This window comes from Pollicipes pollicipes, unplaced genomic scaffold (assembly GCF_011947565.3).
Source record: "Pollicipes pollicipes isolate AB1234 unplaced genomic scaffold, Ppol_2.1 Scaffold_6052;HRSCAF=7182_pilon_pilon_pilon, whole genome shotgun sequence".
NCBI classification, from domain to species: Eukaryota; Metazoa; Arthropoda; class Thecostraca; order Pollicipedomorpha; family Pollicipedidae; genus Pollicipes; species Pollicipes pollicipes.
Window position 1 is genome coordinate 5,903,977 of NW_023596805.1, and position 19,294 is coordinate 5,923,270.

At 51.0% G+C, this 19,294-nt stretch overlaps 3 protein-coding genes across 5 annotated transcripts in view; 1 reads left to right on the forward strand and 2 right to left on the reverse strand.

The window, feature by feature from the left end:
• Positions 1-5,609, forward strand: part of LOC119104909 (neutral ceramidase) — a 54,478-nt gene extending 48,869 nt beyond the window's left edge. For all 3 annotated transcript variants that reach the window (XM_037228645.1, XM_037228646.1, XM_037228643.1), the window contains 7 exons: positions 490-591; positions 1,645-1,740; positions 2,214-2,381; positions 3,050-3,165; positions 3,791-3,890; positions 4,112-4,255; positions 5,107-5,609. In XM_037228645.1, the coding sequence (XP_037084540.1) occupies positions 490-591; positions 1,645-1,740; positions 2,214-2,381; positions 3,050-3,165; positions 3,791-3,890; positions 4,112-4,255; positions 5,107-5,145 (765 nt within the window). In that variant the 3' untranslated portion in view covers positions 5,146-5,609. The remainder of the gene's footprint in view (positions 1-489; positions 592-1,644; positions 1,741-2,213; positions 2,382-3,049; positions 3,166-3,790; positions 3,891-4,111; positions 4,256-5,106) is intronic.
• A 5,648-nt stretch (positions 5,610-11,257) lies between these two features.
• On the reverse strand, positions 11,258-14,027 carry LOC119104910 (techylectin-like protein). Its single transcript, XM_037228647.1, has one exon. The coding sequence runs from the start codon at positions 12,556-12,558 to the stop codon at positions 11,560-11,562; it is 999 nt and encodes a 332-aa protein (XP_037084542.1). The 5' UTR covers positions 12,559-14,027; the 3' UTR covers positions 11,258-11,559.
• A 2,807-nt stretch (positions 14,028-16,834) lies between these two features.
• LOC119104911 (fibrinogen C domain-containing protein 1-like) lies at positions 16,835-17,883 on the reverse strand. The gene has a single exon (XM_037228648.1). The coding sequence runs from the start codon at positions 17,851-17,853 to the stop codon at positions 17,134-17,136; it is 720 nt and encodes a 239-aa protein (XP_037084543.1). The 5' UTR covers positions 17,854-17,883; the 3' UTR covers positions 16,835-17,133.
• Between the last annotated feature and the right edge of the window lie 1,411 nt (positions 17,884-19,294).

A 19,294-nucleotide genomic window follows, 5' to 3' on the forward strand; every position in this document is an offset into this window, starting at 1 on the left:
GTGGACCAGCGATGCCTGCGTCATCCAAACCTAGCCACTGGTGTAGCTGTTGGAGGTAGCTAGGAGGGAGGGTATAGATGCTGATTTGCGGTCCCCTGTTTTCATGCAAGGTCACACGCGTGCCGCGCCACCGCGCCGCGAGGCTGGCTGCGGACGCCGGGCCCTGAAGTCCAGATCGGCTATCTAGGCGGAAGAGCCGCGACATATTGTTTGTTGGAGCCCCTTCCATTGTTCGGGATGGTCCTGCAATTCCGGCGGGCAAATTGGGTGAAATGTAAATGCTCATTGAAACCAGGTATGCAATGGCAAAACATCCATAGAAAAGGCTGTTAGTGCTTAAATGACTTTACCACTGTACGCCGTCGACCTCCGTCGACCGTCGACCGTCGACCTTCGACCGTCGACCCCGCCGTCCGGTTAGCTCTGCGATCGTGGTAGCCGGCAGAGTGGAGGGAATGTCCGACGTTTCCCACGGTGTGTTTGACTAAGGTGGCCGCCACGTTCGCGGAGGCCGGTGAAACGGTCCAGGTGGCGATCGCAGGCCTGTCCAACACCTACTCCGACTACGTCACCACCTTCGAGGAGTACCACGTAAGATGGTCCAGGTCCCATGCCCGGCACCTGTTCTACGTCACCACCTTCGAGTAGTACTACGTAAGATGGTCCGGGTCTCATGTCCGGCACCTGTTCTACGTCACCATCTTCGAGGAGTACTACGTAAGATGGTCCAGGTCCCATGCCCGGCACCTGTTCTACGTCATCGCCTTCGAGGAGTACTACGTAAGGAAGTCAGGGTCCCATGTCCCACACCTGTTCTACGTCACCACCTTGAAGAAGTGCAATATAAGAAACGTCAACTTCTTTGTCCGAACTTATTTCACGTCACCACCCTCGGGGAGTACCACGTAAGATGATCCAGGTCCAATGTCCGACACCTGTTCCGCATCACCACCTTCGAGGACTACCACATGATATCGTTCAGGGTTTTGTCCAACGTCTGCCTCGCCCACACCAACCAACAAGGAGTACTAAGTGAGACTCAGATTTTCTGTCGGCGCCCGTTTCACCGACAGTTCACCCTACAGAAAATTCACCCAGTTCACCCAGTTCACCTCACCCTAGATGAGCGTAAGGCGTCAGTCACTCCGCCAGATCCTCTGTTGAACACATGCCCGCACTTTGTTCTCACATTCGAGGAGAGCCAGATAAGCTGGCTGAGACTTACTGAGAATTCAAGCGGCAGCGTCGACGTTCTAAGTAGAAAACATCTCGCTACACGCAACGCCTTCTCGCTTCCCTTGTGCAATGGGTCATGCTTGCGTGCATTGGTTATGCGGCTGTGCGTGTTCAGCGCTGGACTGTGTCTGGGACTTAACCAGCAGTGACCACACGAAGGTGCGACCGCTTCGAACTCCCGAGCGCATCGTGATGTCACAGCTCTCTCCACGCAAGACTCGCACGCTGCATGGCCAGTTCAGCATCATTCCCAGCTGAAGCCTCCTGTGGAAGGCACAACATCCATCTTCAGCACTAAACCTCCACACTAGACACTGCATACATGCACACTACATACAAACCTACTGCCCCATTTTGCCCCAGGATCTCAGTCTGTCCTCACAGCATCCGCCCTTCTCTTGTTTACAGAAACAGCGCTACGAAGGCGCGTCCACCGTGTACGGCCCTCACACGCATCAGGCCTATTTGCAGAAGTTCCAGGAGCTGGCCAGCAAGATGATTCAGGTAATGGGGCTAGTTTGTGATGCTCCGTTGAGAAACGGCTCTCTCATTTGCGATCATGTTGTAAACTTGAAACTGCGATGATATCATGTTCTTTTGTTGATTGGTGTTAGTCTGCAAACATTATCACACAGCCATCATCAGCTGTAAGTATCACGCATTGTGCTTTCACTGTAACTGGCTGTTGTACTTGCAACCTTATCTATTTCGACGGTATTTTGGGGCCACAAAGCATTGGCGTTGTTCCCCGCCTTGCTTTCTGTCTCACGGACTGCCAACAAACTTTGTGAACCCCCGAACCGCCCCCTTTCCCAGATAGTCCTTGTGTTAAATAGCATACAATCGACGGGTAAAATTTGTGAGCCCCTACCGCACCCGCCCCCCCCCCCCCCCCCCCAGCAAGAAACTTCCATGGCCTTACGCTTCCGCGGACGAGACATAACCCCGGCATGATTTGTGAGCCTCTGTGCCTTCAGGGAACTCCAGTGTCAGACGAGGCGCAGCCTCCGGACATGCTCTCCAGGCAGATGAGCTTCGTTCCGCCAGTGATCTTCGACGCAGCGCCCCTGGGCCAGAGCTTTGGTGACGTCACCCAGCAGCCGCCAGCCAACGCGTTCCCGGGCCAATCAGTGGCCGCCAAATTTGTGAGTCCGCAGAGAGACAGAAGACAAGGTTTATCCGGGCAGATTTCAAGAACCTTTGACAATCGAGCTTAAAACTGGACGCAAGGGCTTGCGACGCTGTCAAGGCTCATACACTCCTGTGTAACGCTTCAAATGATACACAATTTCTGTCACAAGATATCAGTCATGACATCATGAGTATTGAGATCAAAATTATTGCTGCAAACCATCACAATTGGAAAAGAAAGCAAAATATGGCAGAAACACACATTTTCCAAAGCAAGTTTTCAGTTATCCGAGGAGTGTAGACAACAACGGAGCATACTTATAAATAGCGTTTGAGATATCACGCAGACGCATAGCAAGGAATGTAAAGCTTACTAATCACGTGTGAAAATTACATAAATGTACAAACTTTTACATAAATGTTAACCCGTTACTTAAAATGTAAACCTTATTGATGTAATGTGGACCTCATTAATCAAATGTACACGTTATTCCTTCAATGTAAACCTTATTAATGCACTATGAAGGTGTTTGTTACGCCGGTCTTTGTTCAATGCAGTCAACCAATTCTCTGTACGCAGCTTTTTGGGCTGCTTGCAGAAAGTTGGTTGATAATACACATTATCATAATGCACTAACACACATTACCACGTCATGTATCTCGTTTCTTTCCTACCTTACAGATATCGGGACATCCGCGGAATAATCCGATGACGGGCAAATCGTTCCTGGAGGTTCTCAAACAGCAGCAGGACGGCAGCTGGGGTGTGGTCGCTACCGACGCCTCCTGGGAAACATTGTGAGTCCCCCATTTGCCAGCGCCTTGGTCATCTTGGTGTGTAATCTTGACTCAGCCAAGCTGAGTCAAGAGCTGTAAATCAGGCACATAGCGAGGCATGTAAGAGAATGTGCCATTCGAGGGACCAGATGAGTATCCCGACGTATGTGCGTCGCGGTTGGATGTTCGTCTTCTGCTGCCGGTGATGGCGGTAAAGTACCACGTCCCATCACTGAATGTGGTGGGGAAAACGCGTGCCGGAAGCATCCACGGTAGCGCTCATTCACAGCGAAGAGGGATTGTCTCCATGCCGTCGGTCTCGCTGGGATTGTTTCCATGTCGTCGGTTTCGCTGGGATTGCTTCCATGTCGTCGGCCTCGTTCCTCTGCTCGCGTTTGTCGGCATTCGGCCCCAGCAAGCAACCCTCAGGTTTTTGTTTTGCACGCGAATCGTGTTAAAGTATTTTCCTGTTCATTATCTGTTGAATGCTAGTCGTTGGCCTTCACGTGAGTTTACACGTGACTCGTTCTAACGCATCCTCGCGTTCGTGATCTGCTACACGTCAGGCGTTGGTGTTCGCGCGCGTGTGCACGCGTAGCTCGTGCTTGCGATTCGAGTTTTCCATATGACGTTGCTGCTTTTCCAGTTTCAAGTGGACGCGCACCAACAGCGTGCTGGGGCACTCGGAGGTCACCTGCACCTGGAACATTCCCGCGGACGTCGACCCCGGCACCTACAAAATCAGGGTATGAATCAGACGCACTGTTGCAATCAGAGAATTAATTGTAGCAACGGCTGCTAGTGCCTGTACATTTAGTATAAAGTGTATGATCAAGGAAAACGAATGGGTCAAAAATAAAATATTCCCAAGCATTTCTTGAGCTTCAACTGTCCTTGTCTCCCCCTCCCTCGATCCCTCGGTATGTGAACGCTCCCTGCGCCCCTGATGCCGGCGACATCTCCACAGCACATGGGATACCACAAGCCAGCGCTGTCCTTTCTGCGACGGGTCGCGCAGAAGGTCGGTAACTTCTTCGCCAACATGATGGGCATGAAGCCCATTCGCCTGCAAACCACCGTCTATTACGAGGGGGAGACCAGCCCCTTCGAGGTACGTGTTGCCGCGCCGCGATGGCGGCGCAACCGACAGAACATCGGGGCTCTGTATGAAACCCGAGTTCGATTCCCGTCAGTTGCTAGTGTCGTTGTGTGCTTATAAGATCGTGGCAGTCGCTGCTCTCCATAAGTGACTGGAAAACGACGTGCTCGAAGATGCTTGCAGAGTCATACAGGCTCGACGCGGCGTGAACGTGCATCTCTTATAGAGGCGTAACAGGATGCAAGGCAACGTGCCCATGCATCCCGCGGGAGGCTCTTAAGAGGCTCGAGAGGGGCTCACGAGGGCCTCAACATCGCCACCAGCCTGGTGTTGGTGCTGGCGTCACTCTTCAGGCTTGAATTGTTTGGTGCCGCTGAGGATTGTTTTGGGCGAGGAGGAGACTTGCCTCGTCGGCGGCAGAGTTTGATGCTGAGAGGGGATGTTCTCACCCGCAGCTTGTCGACTATGAAAATGCTTTTTTAGATATCTTGAGAACGTCTGCTCATGCTGACACTTGCTGACTAGCTCGGAATCACTGCCCGCATTATGACATGGGTAATGGCTAGCAGTTTAATTTATTTTTTTGAAGTAGTCGCATTTGACCAATGGACAAGACTGGACGTTGACTCCCGCACTCGCTTTTGATGCCAACGTTCGGTTCGATGGGAGTGAGTAGCCTCGATATGGATAATTTTAGTGTGGTGAAACACATCTCCATGTGGATCTGCCACTGTGTACCCGGATCAAAACAATATTTGTGGCTGCTGCAGTGCAAGGATTCATCGACATTCACTTTCGCTTGTTCGTTTTTAACGTTCATTTTCTACCTCGTTTATGACCGTGACGTCATTTTTATCTTTCAGATTGCCGAGCCGTGGCTGGTTCTCCGTTCCGGAAAATGAGCCTGTGTCGGGAATGGGAGTACGACAATATCCAGGAGAAACAAAGGCATTACGTGACGGGCTGTCTATGTGCGCTCCACTAATAGACATGTTGGAATCACGTGTTGGTTTCGTTACTTTACTGCGTGTAGCTGCCGGTATTATCCTCTGCGTCGTCGAGGTGATATGGCATACACTTTTACATCCAAGTGATTTACATGCGTGCATAAACTAAAGGCTAGAAACTGCTATAGATAGAAATTTATCCTGGAGGCTGACAACATTCCTTGAAGCACGTAATGTTCTTTGCAAATACTTTTAAACTTGCGTTATTTACATGAAACCTGACTATCTAGCTGTACGCTTTTCTTTCACTGTATGCGAAATAACTATCGAGAATCAAACAAAACTAACGCAACCATACCTGATCCATTATCCGCTTCTTATAATTGACGTTACTCCTGGCCGCTACATGCTCAAAGTGAAAATAAATATAAAATAAATAAACAAAAAAATATGTGTACGCACACTGTCCGTGTATACAAATGCGGTGCGGACAACCGTTGTGAACGCCGCACCACACTAACTGCTAATCACTAATCTGCGGCACCAGACTGCGTGCGGCGTCATCGGTCAGGATTTCGTTGCTTCGTCTTTCAAGACACCTAAGTGGTGCGCGGACAATCTTCGGCGGGCTGAGGGTCGAGGGAAACCGCTCAGGTGTCGGCGACGTCAGCGCCCACCGCTCGGGTGTCGGCGACGTCAGCGCCCACCGCTCGGGTGTCGGCGACGTCAGCGCCCACCGCTCGGGGTGTCGGCGACGTCAGCGCCCACCGCTCGGGTGTCGGCGACGTCAGCGCCCACCGCTCGGGTGTCGGCGACGGCAGCGCCCGTCACGTCTCGTTCAGTTGTTGGCGACAGGGCCACTGGCGACGGCCGCACACAGTGGGTCGAGTGACGTCGTAGTAGTGGCAAATCTGGTCACGAGCCTTTTGTTTGAACAAAGTGGTGACGGTGCACATACCGGGAGATGAAGTGCGCGGATATGACTGGTAGGAAGCCAGGACGTTGCAACTGTGCAGGAGCACGCCTACAGTGAATCGTCGCAGAGGGAGCAGTTGACATTGATAGATCCGAAATATGGACTCCCGCGGCGTGTGTTCTGAGATAAAAAAGCTCATCTACGATGTCTACTACCAAAAACACTACAACTGAGCGGCCAAGAAAAATCAATTGCTACAAGTCTGGTTTTTTAATCTAATTAAATAAAATGGAGTAGTTTTTCGAGGGAACGTTAGGAAGAGATACTATCATGTGCATAAAAGCAGCAGTTATCTTACTGCGATCGGTTCAGCTGCGAAGCAAATGCTCAGAATAATCACATCTCAATAGGCTTTCTCGGCCAACACTGCGAAACGCCTATGCATGCCAACAAACAGAAACGTTGCCCTCCTCTGGCATTGCGAAAGCCCGAACCCTAACCACAGCACCGCACGACGGGTGTGTTCTACACCTGGCCGGTGCCCGACCGCCGGAGTGTGGCGCGGCCGCCCGGATGCGGTGGGCATCGCGTCATGCCGCTGACAGCGGTCGTGGCGGGAAAACCCCACCGCACGCCTGGCGCAGCAGACGAGCGTGTCACTGTGGCAGCGTCCGAGCAGTGCTGCCGAGAGGAGAGGACGGGAAGGAGGGGGGGGGGGGGGGGAAGCTGCTGGCCGGTGCAGGGGACACAGTGGTCGCTGTGCCCCCCCCCCCCCCGCCGTCCCCCAGGCGGTGAAACTCTGGAGGGCTAGTGTGCGAGCAATTATGCAGATCCACGCGAAGTGTTCTGAATGTAGTTCACTCCAAAAAGGTCTTGGATCTGTCAATGTAGATAACGTGATGAGTCGCCAATCGAAACTCTTTGTTATCTTAAAAAACTTACGCGAAATGTGTACAGCTGTAATGACAGAAATCGACCGCCATTATCTTACCTGCTGCGTTCTTCCTTCCACTTTGTAGCATCCCATGTATTTTGAAAGGCGTAGATGGCACACGTTTCACAAAGCAATATTTTCTGTGACGTTCTTCACATTCTGTTGCATTGTCTAACGTTTTACGTTGTGACAGATGCTACATTTTCCTGACCCCGCAACTAGTGTCCTGTCCTGCACTGAGCAAAAGTGCACTCAGATCATCGATGTAATTTGACTGATGACTGAAAGTATTTATGTGCTATTTCCAGGGTCTTTGCACGCGTAAACCGGCGTACCCAGTCGGAACTTTCACGTTCAATAGTGTGCCAGTATAATTTTACATTGACACAGTCTTTTAATTCTGATATCAATACCCTGCTTGGGAAATGCCAAAATGCCAAAGCCGCCTGACCCTAGGTCCAGGTGAGATCAGATTGAATTTCTTGAAATTTTGGAGTCAAGAAATGTCAAAAATGACACTGACGCTTTTTTGCGTCGGCATATTCGCAAACGCTCTACTCAGCTTTGATGTCATTTCATAGCATCAAAGATTCGGGCGGCAGTGTCATTTCACACTGCGGCGTGGTTTACCGCTGCTCCGCTGTCCTCTCCCGCGCTCCTCCACTGACTTCACATTACGCACCACAGGGTGCAAAGCGACGCGACCTAACGATGACGAGGGCATCCGGCGGCTGACTGAGTGATCATGATGTGATTCAATCACGCCTGTACCGCACGGTGATTGATAGATACGTGACGTGCGGGTGTGGCTTGCCAGCGTCATATGACTCTGCCTTAGGGTGCCCTCGGCAGGTGTCAACGTGTGCAAAAATTCCCCCTCGGTAAGAGTAAAATGAATCGGTTTGAGTGACATGAAGCCATATCTACTTGCGCGACGACCGAGACGGAGTAATAGAGCAGATGTGCCAAGAACGCCACGTGCCAAATGACGTCACACGAGAGTCAAATGACACTGAAATACAAAACACATTTGGGGTAAAGTGAGCCTGCTCGTGCGTCATTATCTTTTATTTCGTGTCAAGTCACTCTTGTAAAAACCGTCTAACGAGTTTAAGTGCAACACTTTGAGCAGTTAGTCTATGTGTAAGTATCCTACACCTACAATCATAAGACGCGTCCTCAGAACGACGCTGGCAGGAGTCAACATAAACTGAATAGCAGCGTGAAGGGGAAATGATGCTCGCGGAACATTAAGCTACATTTCGGCATTAAACGGCTATTATCAAACCACATTTCCACGTTTTAATGCAACAACTTTGAGACTTAACTTTACGGTTTGGAGTCACATGCGCAGAGGCAAATGATGTGCGATATAAGTGGGCTTGCTAACAATCAAACCTGCATTTGACAGTGACGTCAAGAACAAAAGGTTGCTCAGAATGAGTCAGATGACATTCTTAGATTTTATGATTCTAGAAACGAAAAACCCTGACGTTGGTCGGCGTATTTTTTGTTTGTTTTATATAGGTTAGTTTGGTTGTTAGGGTGTGCTAAAGACGACTTGTTACAGCGCCTCCTACACGCTCGTGGCGGCCAAGTTCCCAAAATCAAAGAGCTGGAGATTACATAGCGAGGCACAGGAGCATCGGCTGTTTGGTCGGCCGGGCGGCCACGCATCTGAAGCGGAAAACATCAGCTGTAGCGGTCTTGCACCGAAAAGCCATGCGGAGCTGGACTTGGACTGGCAGTCGAAAGGTTTTTGCCCCTGTCCGTCCAGTTTTCAACGTGTACTTTGAGAAATTTTGGAATTCTAAACAATTAGAAATGTAATCGGCACCTCTAGTTCACCCTCTGCTCAACGGCCACTTGTTGCTTCTCTAATTATTATGCAAAGTGTGCTTTTGTGGGCTCAAACCGCCATTCACGGAATTTTAGTCCCAAATCTGCTTGAAACGCCGTAGTCATAACAACTTTCGGAAGCAAAAGCTCGTACCATCTTTAAGAATCCTTTACCCGACAATCCGTAGGCTTATCCGTGTTAGTCCTTATGCCACAAGGGTCATGTATGTAGAACGTAGCGTGCATTTGCCCGGACTCGTCCCAAAACTGACTGGCGCCTGTGAGTGTCGGGTCCCTGCCGCCGCCTCAGCGGCCGACCCTTGACCCCCGGCGAATTGGGAGACCCGCGGCCACGTGACGCCCCCCGGCACTCAGTCAGATGTAGAGCTCGGAAGACAGAGAGGGCGAGGACGCACACCCCGCACAATCACACCACACTTCCAACCTGATTGTAGGCAACCATGCCACTCTACCAGTCTATAAACACTCATAATCGTCAATGAGATCGGTGGGGACGCTGAGGCCGAACAACTCGACTGGTTGCCGGCGAGCGCGACCGCTCGTCCGCAGTTCCCTGCGACGATCCTCCTCTCATCTCTCTCTCATCTCTCTCTCTCTCTTATCTCTCTCTCTATCTCTCTCTCTCGCTCTCCTCTCTCTCTCTCCTCGCTCCGCTCTCGTCACTCTCTCTCTCCCTCCTCTCGCTCGATAGCTCTCCTCTCTCTCTCTTCTCCTCTCTCTCTCTCTCTCCTCTCCTCTCTCTCTCTCCTTCTCTCTCTCCTCTCTCTCTCTCCCCTCTCTCTCTCTCTCTCTCTCCTCTCTCTCTCTCTCTTCTCTCTCTCTCTCTTCTCTCTCTCTCTCTCTCTCTTCTCCTCTCTCCTCTCTCTCCTCTCTCTCTCCTTCTTCTCTCCTCTCTCTCTCTCTCTCTCTTCTCTCTCTCTCTCTCCTCTCTCTCTCTCTCTCTCTCCTTCTCTCTCTCTCTCTCTCCTCTCTCTCTCTCTCTCTCCTCTCTCTCCTCTCTCTCTCTCTACCCTCCTCTCACGGACTTCAGGTCCCAGCCCGACGACACCCTGGTGCCAGACTCCGCTCACCCACGTCAACTATACGTTTTGAGATCTTCACGGGCAAAAACCGTCCAAGTTATTCAGTCCTGCTTCACATCTAACTCGTTTCAAACGAACCCCGCTAAAACAATTATCATCCTTTTCGCACTCCACAATCCTTGAAAAACCCTCATCTTTTCATATTGACGTTGCGGAACACAAATTAAATCCTCCGTCGTTGGTAAAGATAGTGGTGGTCGCTAAGGAAAGTAATTTTTCCTTGCAAATGCACATATGTCATGCTGTCAAAAAGTGCAGCTCCATCCTTTTCTGCTTGGATAAAATTAGTCACCTCCTTACGCCCAAGATTCGTAAGCTTCTCACCCATTCCCATGTTTTTCCCCATCTTATGCACTGCCTCTCGGTTTTGGGTGGGGCTGAAGCTTCTAAGCTAAAGCAAGCTCAAGGGGTGATAAACTTTGTGGGCAGAATCGTCATCGATGCTCGTCCAGTGATTAAATGGCGGCGACTGTTCAAGCGCTAGGTTAATGAGGTATTACTGACCTGGCCACCCGCCGAGAGAGCTTCGCTGTATTCGGGGCCCTTAATGACTCGCGGGCTCCGTCGGTGGCACACAACTTTTCCGTATTGCACATTTCCATTCTGGAGATGATTTAGATGGTCCCCAAGTGTAATCATTGCTCGCCTGCCGTTGTGTAACATGCGCTGTGGATTTAGATTCTGACTCATTATTTGGTTTTTGACTCTCATGTGTAAACGACTGGAAGATTGACAACGTGAATTATCATATTAATGCTACCGAATCAAACAAAAGCCGCTTGTTGAAATGATTCATGAATACAACGACCTGACCTGGATTAAACTGCCAGGCACTGTAGACCACTAACCAACACGCCCCTTCCTGTTTCAGGGGCCCCGACCAATGCAAATCGCCCCAGCATTGCCACTACTTCGAAAACGGGTTCACAGGGCTCAGACCGACAGGGAGTCATTCACCGGTCGCTCGGTGTCGGTGATCTCTGGGAGCAATAGGGGACCCAACATGTCAACGAGTACTAAAGCGTGTCCTTATCGTCAGTCAAAAGGTACGTTAATCATCCAAGAAGCCCTCTTACCAATATCTGGGGTCGCGACCCTACGGGCGGGGATTCCAAATGCGACATAAAGGCAGCCATTCGGACTCTTCTGGCCAGCAGGATCTCAGGATCTAAGGGAGGGGCCATGCGCCCTGCTGCCCACGCTACTGCTATATTCTCGCGGCAGGAAAGATCTTTCACGTATGACTCGAGCGTTGGTTGGAGAATCAAACAGGTGTCACGCTGCATGGTGTATCAGTCCAGTATTGGATGGATACGCTTATTTTTGATCGTCCATATAACCATGCAAATATAACATGATGTGGAATATTCGGCACAGGTTTACAAATCTTCCGCAGAAAGTGATACGCATGTTTGCTTGTTTCCGCCGGGTTCCAGAACCACAGACAATTTGATTATACCAGTTTCTATAAGCCTCATGCAAGCATTTCAAGCACGGACCTCTTTGCTTTCCATCACAAATGCCGTCGGGCTAAGCAAATATCATTCAAGCGAGTTAGTGACTTGAAGCCCTTACTTCTATACTGGCCTGATCTTCATTTCCACTGATTTCAGGGAATAATAAAATCCTTTCCAACGCTTCCACTCGATGCCATCAGCGAACGATTTATGCGGTCCGGAAAGGTATCGTCCGTTCAGGTTGGATTCGTGGCAGTTCTTGTACCACCAGGCACCCTTATATCTCTGAGCACAACTTGGTCTCCGCGGCTGTTGGTTGTTCCTATCCTTTGTAGTGAAACGCGCATTATTGTGAAATCCAGCGAAACTATCGCCGGCGTTTCCCGTGTAGCCGCTCACGTGAAGGCGGTAACCATCCCGCTCTGGCCCGACCTTGAAGTTCTGGTATGATGCGTACCTTATTCCGCCATCAAAGTCTTCCAAGATAATGAGCAGCTTGTACCGTCGGCCACCCTGCGAGGTTAGCCGAAACAGGTGCTCATTGCCCCACCAGAATTCGCCATCGAGCTTTCCGAATCCAATCTTGTAGGACTGCCAGTTGAGATAAAAGTTCTGCCTGGGTGTGACATCGGCGCGCCGCTGGATGACGGTCCACTTGCTGCCGTCCTTGGACGTGTCACAGTACGTCGGTACCGGTTTAGGCAGACCACTCACCCACACCCGGTATACTCCGCTGGTCGAGCCAAATGGCAGGTCGCTGCAGTCGCGGACCGGCGGCTTGCCGTAGGCCGGCGGCTTGCCGTAGACCGGCGGCTCGCCGTGGACCGGCGGCTGGCAGTGGACCGGTGGCGTGCAGACTGGCTTCGGGCAAACCGGCTTCGGACAGACCGGTGGCGGGCAGACCGGCCGCTGCAACTTAAGGTGTCGCAACTGGGCCTGCAAGCTGTTTAACCGCGGCAGCACCGCCGACTTCACGGCCGCAGAGACTTCACTGATATTTCGGTGCAAGCCGCCACACCGCATTCCGCCAGAGTGCTTAAAGAAAAATCCGTCGCACGGGGATGGAACCATGAGCACTACCAGAAGGCACAGTGCCGCACCAATCCGAGGCAGAGGCATGTCGTGGGTGTAGAATTACATCTGCTGCCGGCAGACTGGAGTGTAAATGATGCTGCACGATGATTGTTCCAGAGTTCAAGGCACTATTTCACTTGGTGCGATGTGTCTTACAAAACGGTGTTTTTACTACATTTGGTTGCGGCAAGGCAGTATGGAATTTATGCGTGAAGAAGAAAAGTCACGATAAATATTGAAAACAAAAATGAAGTCAAGCATAAAGTTGGACTAAACCAAGCACAAAACGTCCAAAGGATGCAACTTTACCAAAAACGTCACCGCATCCTGGGCGACACAAGCAAAATCGTTTAAAAAAATGTAGTCTGGGAACATGACATCGAGGAAGTGCTTTCAATATAATAACCTTTGGAATGTCTGTCATCTGTCGTATCTAAATTCACTCATCACAAAAACCCCCGTTGGTTTTACATGAAAATTAGCCTGGAGGAAGGCGAGGAATTCGCCGCTTCGCAAGAGACAGACCTGTGCTCTGACTTGCGCGTGAAATTTGGGCCTCGTGCCAGTGTTTTCCTCTACGAAATTGCTGCTTGTCGATCGCGGTCCTTCAGCGAGAAGTGAGCGGCAATGGTACTTCATTTCGTTGCAATACACAAGTTTTTCGTCCATTTTATGTTGGCGAACTAACATTTTGGCCCACCGGGCCGGATCGTGGCCAGAGTGTAACGTTGTAATGTAACAAAAATGTCTCCGAAGGCCCGAAGCAGTCTGAAGACCAGAAGTACAGCGGAATCGTTCGCGATATCCGCGAAAGGCTAGGCACAAATTTCTCCAGGGAGAGATGCACAGACTAAGGAGCCTGCGAACGATGCAAAGCGCGCATTTGAGGCTCAGACGAGGGCAGCGATGGCAGCAACCGAAGCGGAGGAACAGCTGGTAGGTAAGACTAGGTAGGTAAGGCTTGTGCAGCGGTACGTAAGGCTGCCGACGCGGTAGCGGTAGATGACCTTGAGCTGTAGTTTATGGAAGAGGAAGAGCTGTGGTCACAGGAGCTGGTTGGGGAGGATGGCGACCGAGGTTAGCAGAAGACTGACAGCGATGATACGATGAATCACGAGCCCGCTGCGAGACTCCGAAGAGCCCAAGAGAAAGCTGAACCCTGGAGTTGGATATCGACACTTCCAGTGGACGCGCAGAATTCCGAAGACCTTCAGCACTCCTCACGATAACGCTAGACAAGTACGACGGCTCTTCCATGGAGGGGCCCACTTGAAGTAGGCTGCGTAAGGCCCTCGAACACGGTACCTGTGTGCTGACGGGCACGGAGCGCCTGACACACCTGTCATATTGTCTCACCGGGCAAGCCCAAGAGGCTGTCCGTGCACTCCTCTGTGATGTGTATGAGGCAGCGCTGCGTGAGCCAAAAACACAGTTTGGTGATTCAGCGGCTGTGGTAGAACATACGCTGGCCAGTGTCCTACAGCTTCCCCTCGTCACACAGATCGACCCGGCAGGACCCTAGCAGGTCTCACCCGCGCCCTCACGCCGCCGTTTGCCCCCTGACTTTCAACAACTTCAACGTCGATCTCACCGCCACTACCAGTGTGCGTCACGTCGTGACCAAGTTGCCGATAAGTATAGCTTGGCATTGGAGACATTTGTTTTTGTTGGTTATTAGGGGTTTTGGGCGCGCCGACTGCATAGGTCATTTTGCGCCCATAACGTTGTCATTCAGCTACGAGGTGAATATATGAAGCAAAATCCGATTTTTGCAAGGAATGAAAGCAGTCGGCCATGTTCAAGAAGTCGCGAATGATTTCCAAGAATGTCACTTAGCGTAAGGGAGGTAGCACTTTGCCCAAAGTAAACCAAACGCTTCCGGGCGAAATAAGGACATAGCTCAACTACGTGGTGCACCGTCAGAAAAGCAGGCCAACGAGGGCATCGGGGTCTCTCAACACCACACAACAAATACCGGTGGCTTTCGTACGTGTGGCCAATACGCAGCCTGCAAAGCACAACTTCTTCCTGCCTCCAATCACGGAAGCTGGAAGACCACGGTCCCAATTCGGATTTTATTGTTTCAATTTGCTATTTGTGTCATTAATCCAACAGAGATACCACTTGTGTTGCAAGAAAGGCCAAATGGCTGGATAAAATTTTGGCCTATAAGAGGCAATCTGCGTGTACATGGTACATGTGATGCGCGTTTTGCAGCCGCGTCAGCGAGCTCATTTCCAACGATACCGACATGACTAGGAATCCAACACAGTATCACCTTCTTTCCAACTTGGTCCAATGCAGCGAGACGCATCAAAATGTCCTGTAAAAGGGGACTCGATGGGTTCAAAGTTCTCAAGGCCAAGAGAAGGCTCAAAGGCTTAAAGACTCAAAGAAACTGTTGAAACGAGGTGCGAGGACTCATTCCCAACTTCAATAAAACAAAGCGCCTTGATTATAGCCGCGAGTTCGGACGTGAATACCGGCGCGTGTTTGGACAGTGTGAATGATCGAGTGACAGTACCTCTTGCAAACGCACAGCCGACACCGCCTGAAGTTTTGGATTCGTCCGTATAAGTTATTGTGCGCCCCTCGTACGACGCCACGTGCTTTAGCCCCATGGAACGGAACAAGTCAGGTGTCAGGGCATGTTTCCTTGTTTCAGCCGGCGAAGTGTCTACCCTGGGCGAAATCAAAAGCCTTGGAGGGTGTGGCATATGCCCTCTATGCCCATGCCCATCGGCCCTTTCCTCTTCAGCGTCTTCCCGAGCGACCTTGCATCTTACCTCTCTACCTCTCTACCCTCTACCTCTCATCTTACCTCTCTACCTCCCTCACAGACGTCCAGGGTCCCAAGCCGACGACATTCTGGTGCCAGACTCCGCTTATCCAGGCCAACTATACGTTTTGAAATTTTGGCAGAAAAAAACATCCAAATGATTCAAGCCTGCTTGACGTCTGACTCCCTTCAAACGAACCCCGCTAAAACAATTCTTCTCCTTTTTCGCACTCTACAATCCTTGACAAAACCCTCATCTTTTCACCTTGACATTGTGGGATACAAATGAAGACCTTCGCCGTTGGTAAAGACACTGGTGGTTACTAATGAAACAATTTTTCCTAGCAGATGCATATGTCATGTCAAAAAGTGCAGCTCCATCCTTTGCTACTTGGACAAAATTCGTCGCCTCCGTTCGCCCAAGATTTGTAAGCTCCTCATCCATTCCCATGTTTTTCCTCATCTTATGCACTGCCTGTCGGTCTAGGGTGGGGCTGAAGCGTGTAACCTAAAGCAAGCACAAGGGGTGGTGAACTTTGTGGTCAGAATCATCACCGATGCTCGTCAAGTGATTAAATGGTGGCGGCTGTTCAAGCGCTAGGTTGATGCGGTATTACCGATCTGGCCATCCGCCGCGCCGGCCTCGCTGTATTCAGAGCCCTTCATGTCTCATGGGCTCCATCGGAGGCACGCAGGACTTTTTCGTATTGCACAGTTCCATTTTGGAGCCGCCTGTCGCTGGTCATCACAGCCTCTAGCACCCGCAACGAGTCTCGTACCAGGCTAGATAATTTAGATGGTCTCCTAGTTTAACCATTGCTCGCTTGCCGTTGTGTAACACGCGTTGAGGATTTAGATTCATATTAATCATTTGGCTTTTGACCATCATGCGTAAACGACTGGAAGACTGACAACGTGCGAATGTGGTCACGTTGTTGTCATGTTCTACTGCCGCATTTGAATTACTATTTAAATGATACCGAATCAAACAAAAGCCACTTGTTGAAATGATTCATGAATACAACTAGCTGACCTGAACTAACCTGCCAGGCACTGTAGGCCAATAACCAACACGCCCCTCCCTGTTTCAGGGGTCCGACCAAAGCAAATCGCCCCGGCATTGCCACTACTTCGGAAACAGGCCCACAGGGCTCAGACCGACAGGGAGTCATTCACCGGTCGCTCGGTGTCGGTGATCTCTGGGACCAATAGGAGACCCGAAATGCCAACGAGTACCAAAGCGTGTCTTTATCGTCAGTCGAATGTTACGCTAATCAGTCAAGAAATCCTCTTACCAAAACCTGGGGTCACGTCCCTTCGGGCGGGGATTCTACATGCGACATATGGGCAGCCATTTGGAGACTCTTCTGGAGAGCAAATCGGGTACTTCCTTGTCGGTTTCAGGGCCCTTCGGGCTCCTGCCGCCCCTCAGGACCTAAACGAGGAGCCACGTGCCCTGACACCTACGATACTGCTATGTTCTCGCGCTAGGAAAAGCCTTTAACGTTTGATACAACTGTTTCTTGCGGAGTCAAACAGATGTGAAGCTGCAAGGTGTATCAGTCGAGTATTGGATGGATGCACTTGTTTCTGATCGTCCATGTAACCATGCAAACACAACATTATGTGGAAGATTCGGCAGAGGCTTACAGATCTGCGAAACGTGATACATATGCTTGCTTGTTTGCGTTGGGTTCCAGAAGCACAGACAATTTGATTATTCTAGTTTCCACAAGCCTCATGCAAGCATTTCAAGCACAGACCTCTTTGCTTTCCATCACAAATGCCGTCGGGGTGAGTACATATCACTCAAGCAAGTTTTGGGCTTGAAATCCTTACTTCTATACTGGCCTGATCTTCATTTCCACTGCTTTCAGGGAATAACGGTATCCTGTCCAACGCTTCCACTCGATGCCATCGGCGAACGACCGATGCGGTCCGGAAAGGTATTGTCCGTTCAGGTTGGATTCGTGGCAGCACTTGTACCACCAGGCACCCTTATATCTCTTAGCACAACTTGGTTTCCGCGGCTGTTGGTTGTTCCTATCCTTTGTAGTGAAACGCGCATTATTGTGAAATCCGGCGAAACTATCGCCGGCGTTTCCCGTGTAGCCGCTCACGTGAAGGCGGTAACCATCACGCTCTGGCCCGACCTTGAAGTTCTGGTATGATGCGTACCTTATTCCGCCATCAAAGTCTTCCAAGATAATGAGCAGCTTGTACCGTCGGCCACCCTGCGAGGTTAGCCGAAACAGGTGTTCATTGCCCCACCAGAACTCGCCATCGACCTTTCCAAATCCAATCTTGTAGGACTGCCAGTTGAGATAAAAGTTCTGCCTGGGTGTAATATCGGCGCGCCGCTGGAAGACGGTCCACCTGCCGCCGTCTTTGGACATGTCACAGTACACCGGCACCGGTCTAGGCAGCCCACTCAACCACGCCCGGTACACTCCGCTGGGGGAGCCAGTCGGCAGGTCGCTGCAGTCGCGGGCCAGTGGCTTGTCGACCAGCGACGCGCACGTCTGCCGCTGCAACGTAAGGTTTCGCATCTGGGCCTGCATGTCGGTTAACCGCGGCAGCACTGCCGAGTTCACGGCCCGTAGAGAGTTCACTGACCATCCGGTCAGGTCGGCGACTTGTCCTACAACGAATGACCAGCACAGTCCGTCGCACGGAGCTGGAACCCGAGCACTACCAGAAGGAATATTGCCGCACCACTCCGGAGCAGAAACATGTCGTGGGTGTAGAGCTACCTCTCCTGCCGGAGACTGGAGTGCAAATGACGCTGCACGATGCTTGTTCCAGAGGTTCAAGGCACCATTTCACTTGGTGCGATCTGTGTTTTACAGAACGACTTTATCCTGCATTTGGTTGCAGCAAGGCAGTAGGGAATTTATCAATGGTGAAGAAGACAGGACACGATAAATCATTAAAACAAAAAGTGAAGACAAGTATAAAGTTGGACGAAACCAAGCACAAAACGCCCAAAGGATAAAAATTTGCCAAAAACTTTACCGCATCCCGGGCGAAGGAAGCGAACCCGTAGACAAAAATGTAGTCCGGGAACGTGACATCAGAGGAGCGCTTTCATTATTAGAACCTATAGAATGTCGTCTGCCATGTCTAAATGCACTCATCGCTAAAATACTTTTTGGTTTTATGTGAAAGTTAGCGTGCGGCAACGTTAGGATGGTGTCGTTTCGCAAGAGACAGGCCTGTGCTCTTGCTTGCGCGCGAATTTTGTGTCTCGTGCAAGTGTTTTTCTCTACGAAGTTGCTGCTTGTCGATCGCGGTCGTTCAGCGAGAAGAAAAGGGCAATGCAACGTTACTTTAGTTGCAATACATACGTTTTTCGTCCATTTCATGTTGGCGAACTAACATTTTGGCCCACCGGGCCGGATCGTGGCCATAACGTAACGTTGCAATGTAACAAAAATGTTTCCAAAGACCCGAAGACCAGAAGCACAGCGGAATCGTTCGCGATATCCACGACAAGCTCAGTGCGAAGGAGGCACAAATTTCTAGGAGGAAATTTTTCCTCTCCTTTCCTTTCCTCTCATAGGAAAGCTGCGCAGGCTAAGGGGTCTGCGACGGATGCAGAGCGCCTGCCTACCCGACATAGGCACTGTGGATGTAGCATAATTTATTATTCTGCCTCAATATTACTCGAAATAAGAGAAGACGATCCCCCAAACCAACAATCCGGCACGCACCCGAATTGCAGCCAACAAATGAATAACTCCAAAGCGGGTGGACTTTGCCCCACAAACCACACATCGACACCATCCCGAAGTTCCCGCCTCGTACAGCTCGTCCTCCCCCCCCCCCCCCGCCTCCTGTCCCCACCGGACGTGACGGGTCGTCCCAGGGCGCCGGGCGGCCGACCAGGGCCAGTATACCCCGCCAATAGAACGCCAGCCGGCCAAGAAAGCGCTCCCGGCTGTCGCCACTGCGCGCCTGCCGCTGATAGGTTACCGCCAGTGGTCACGGGCGAGAAAGCGG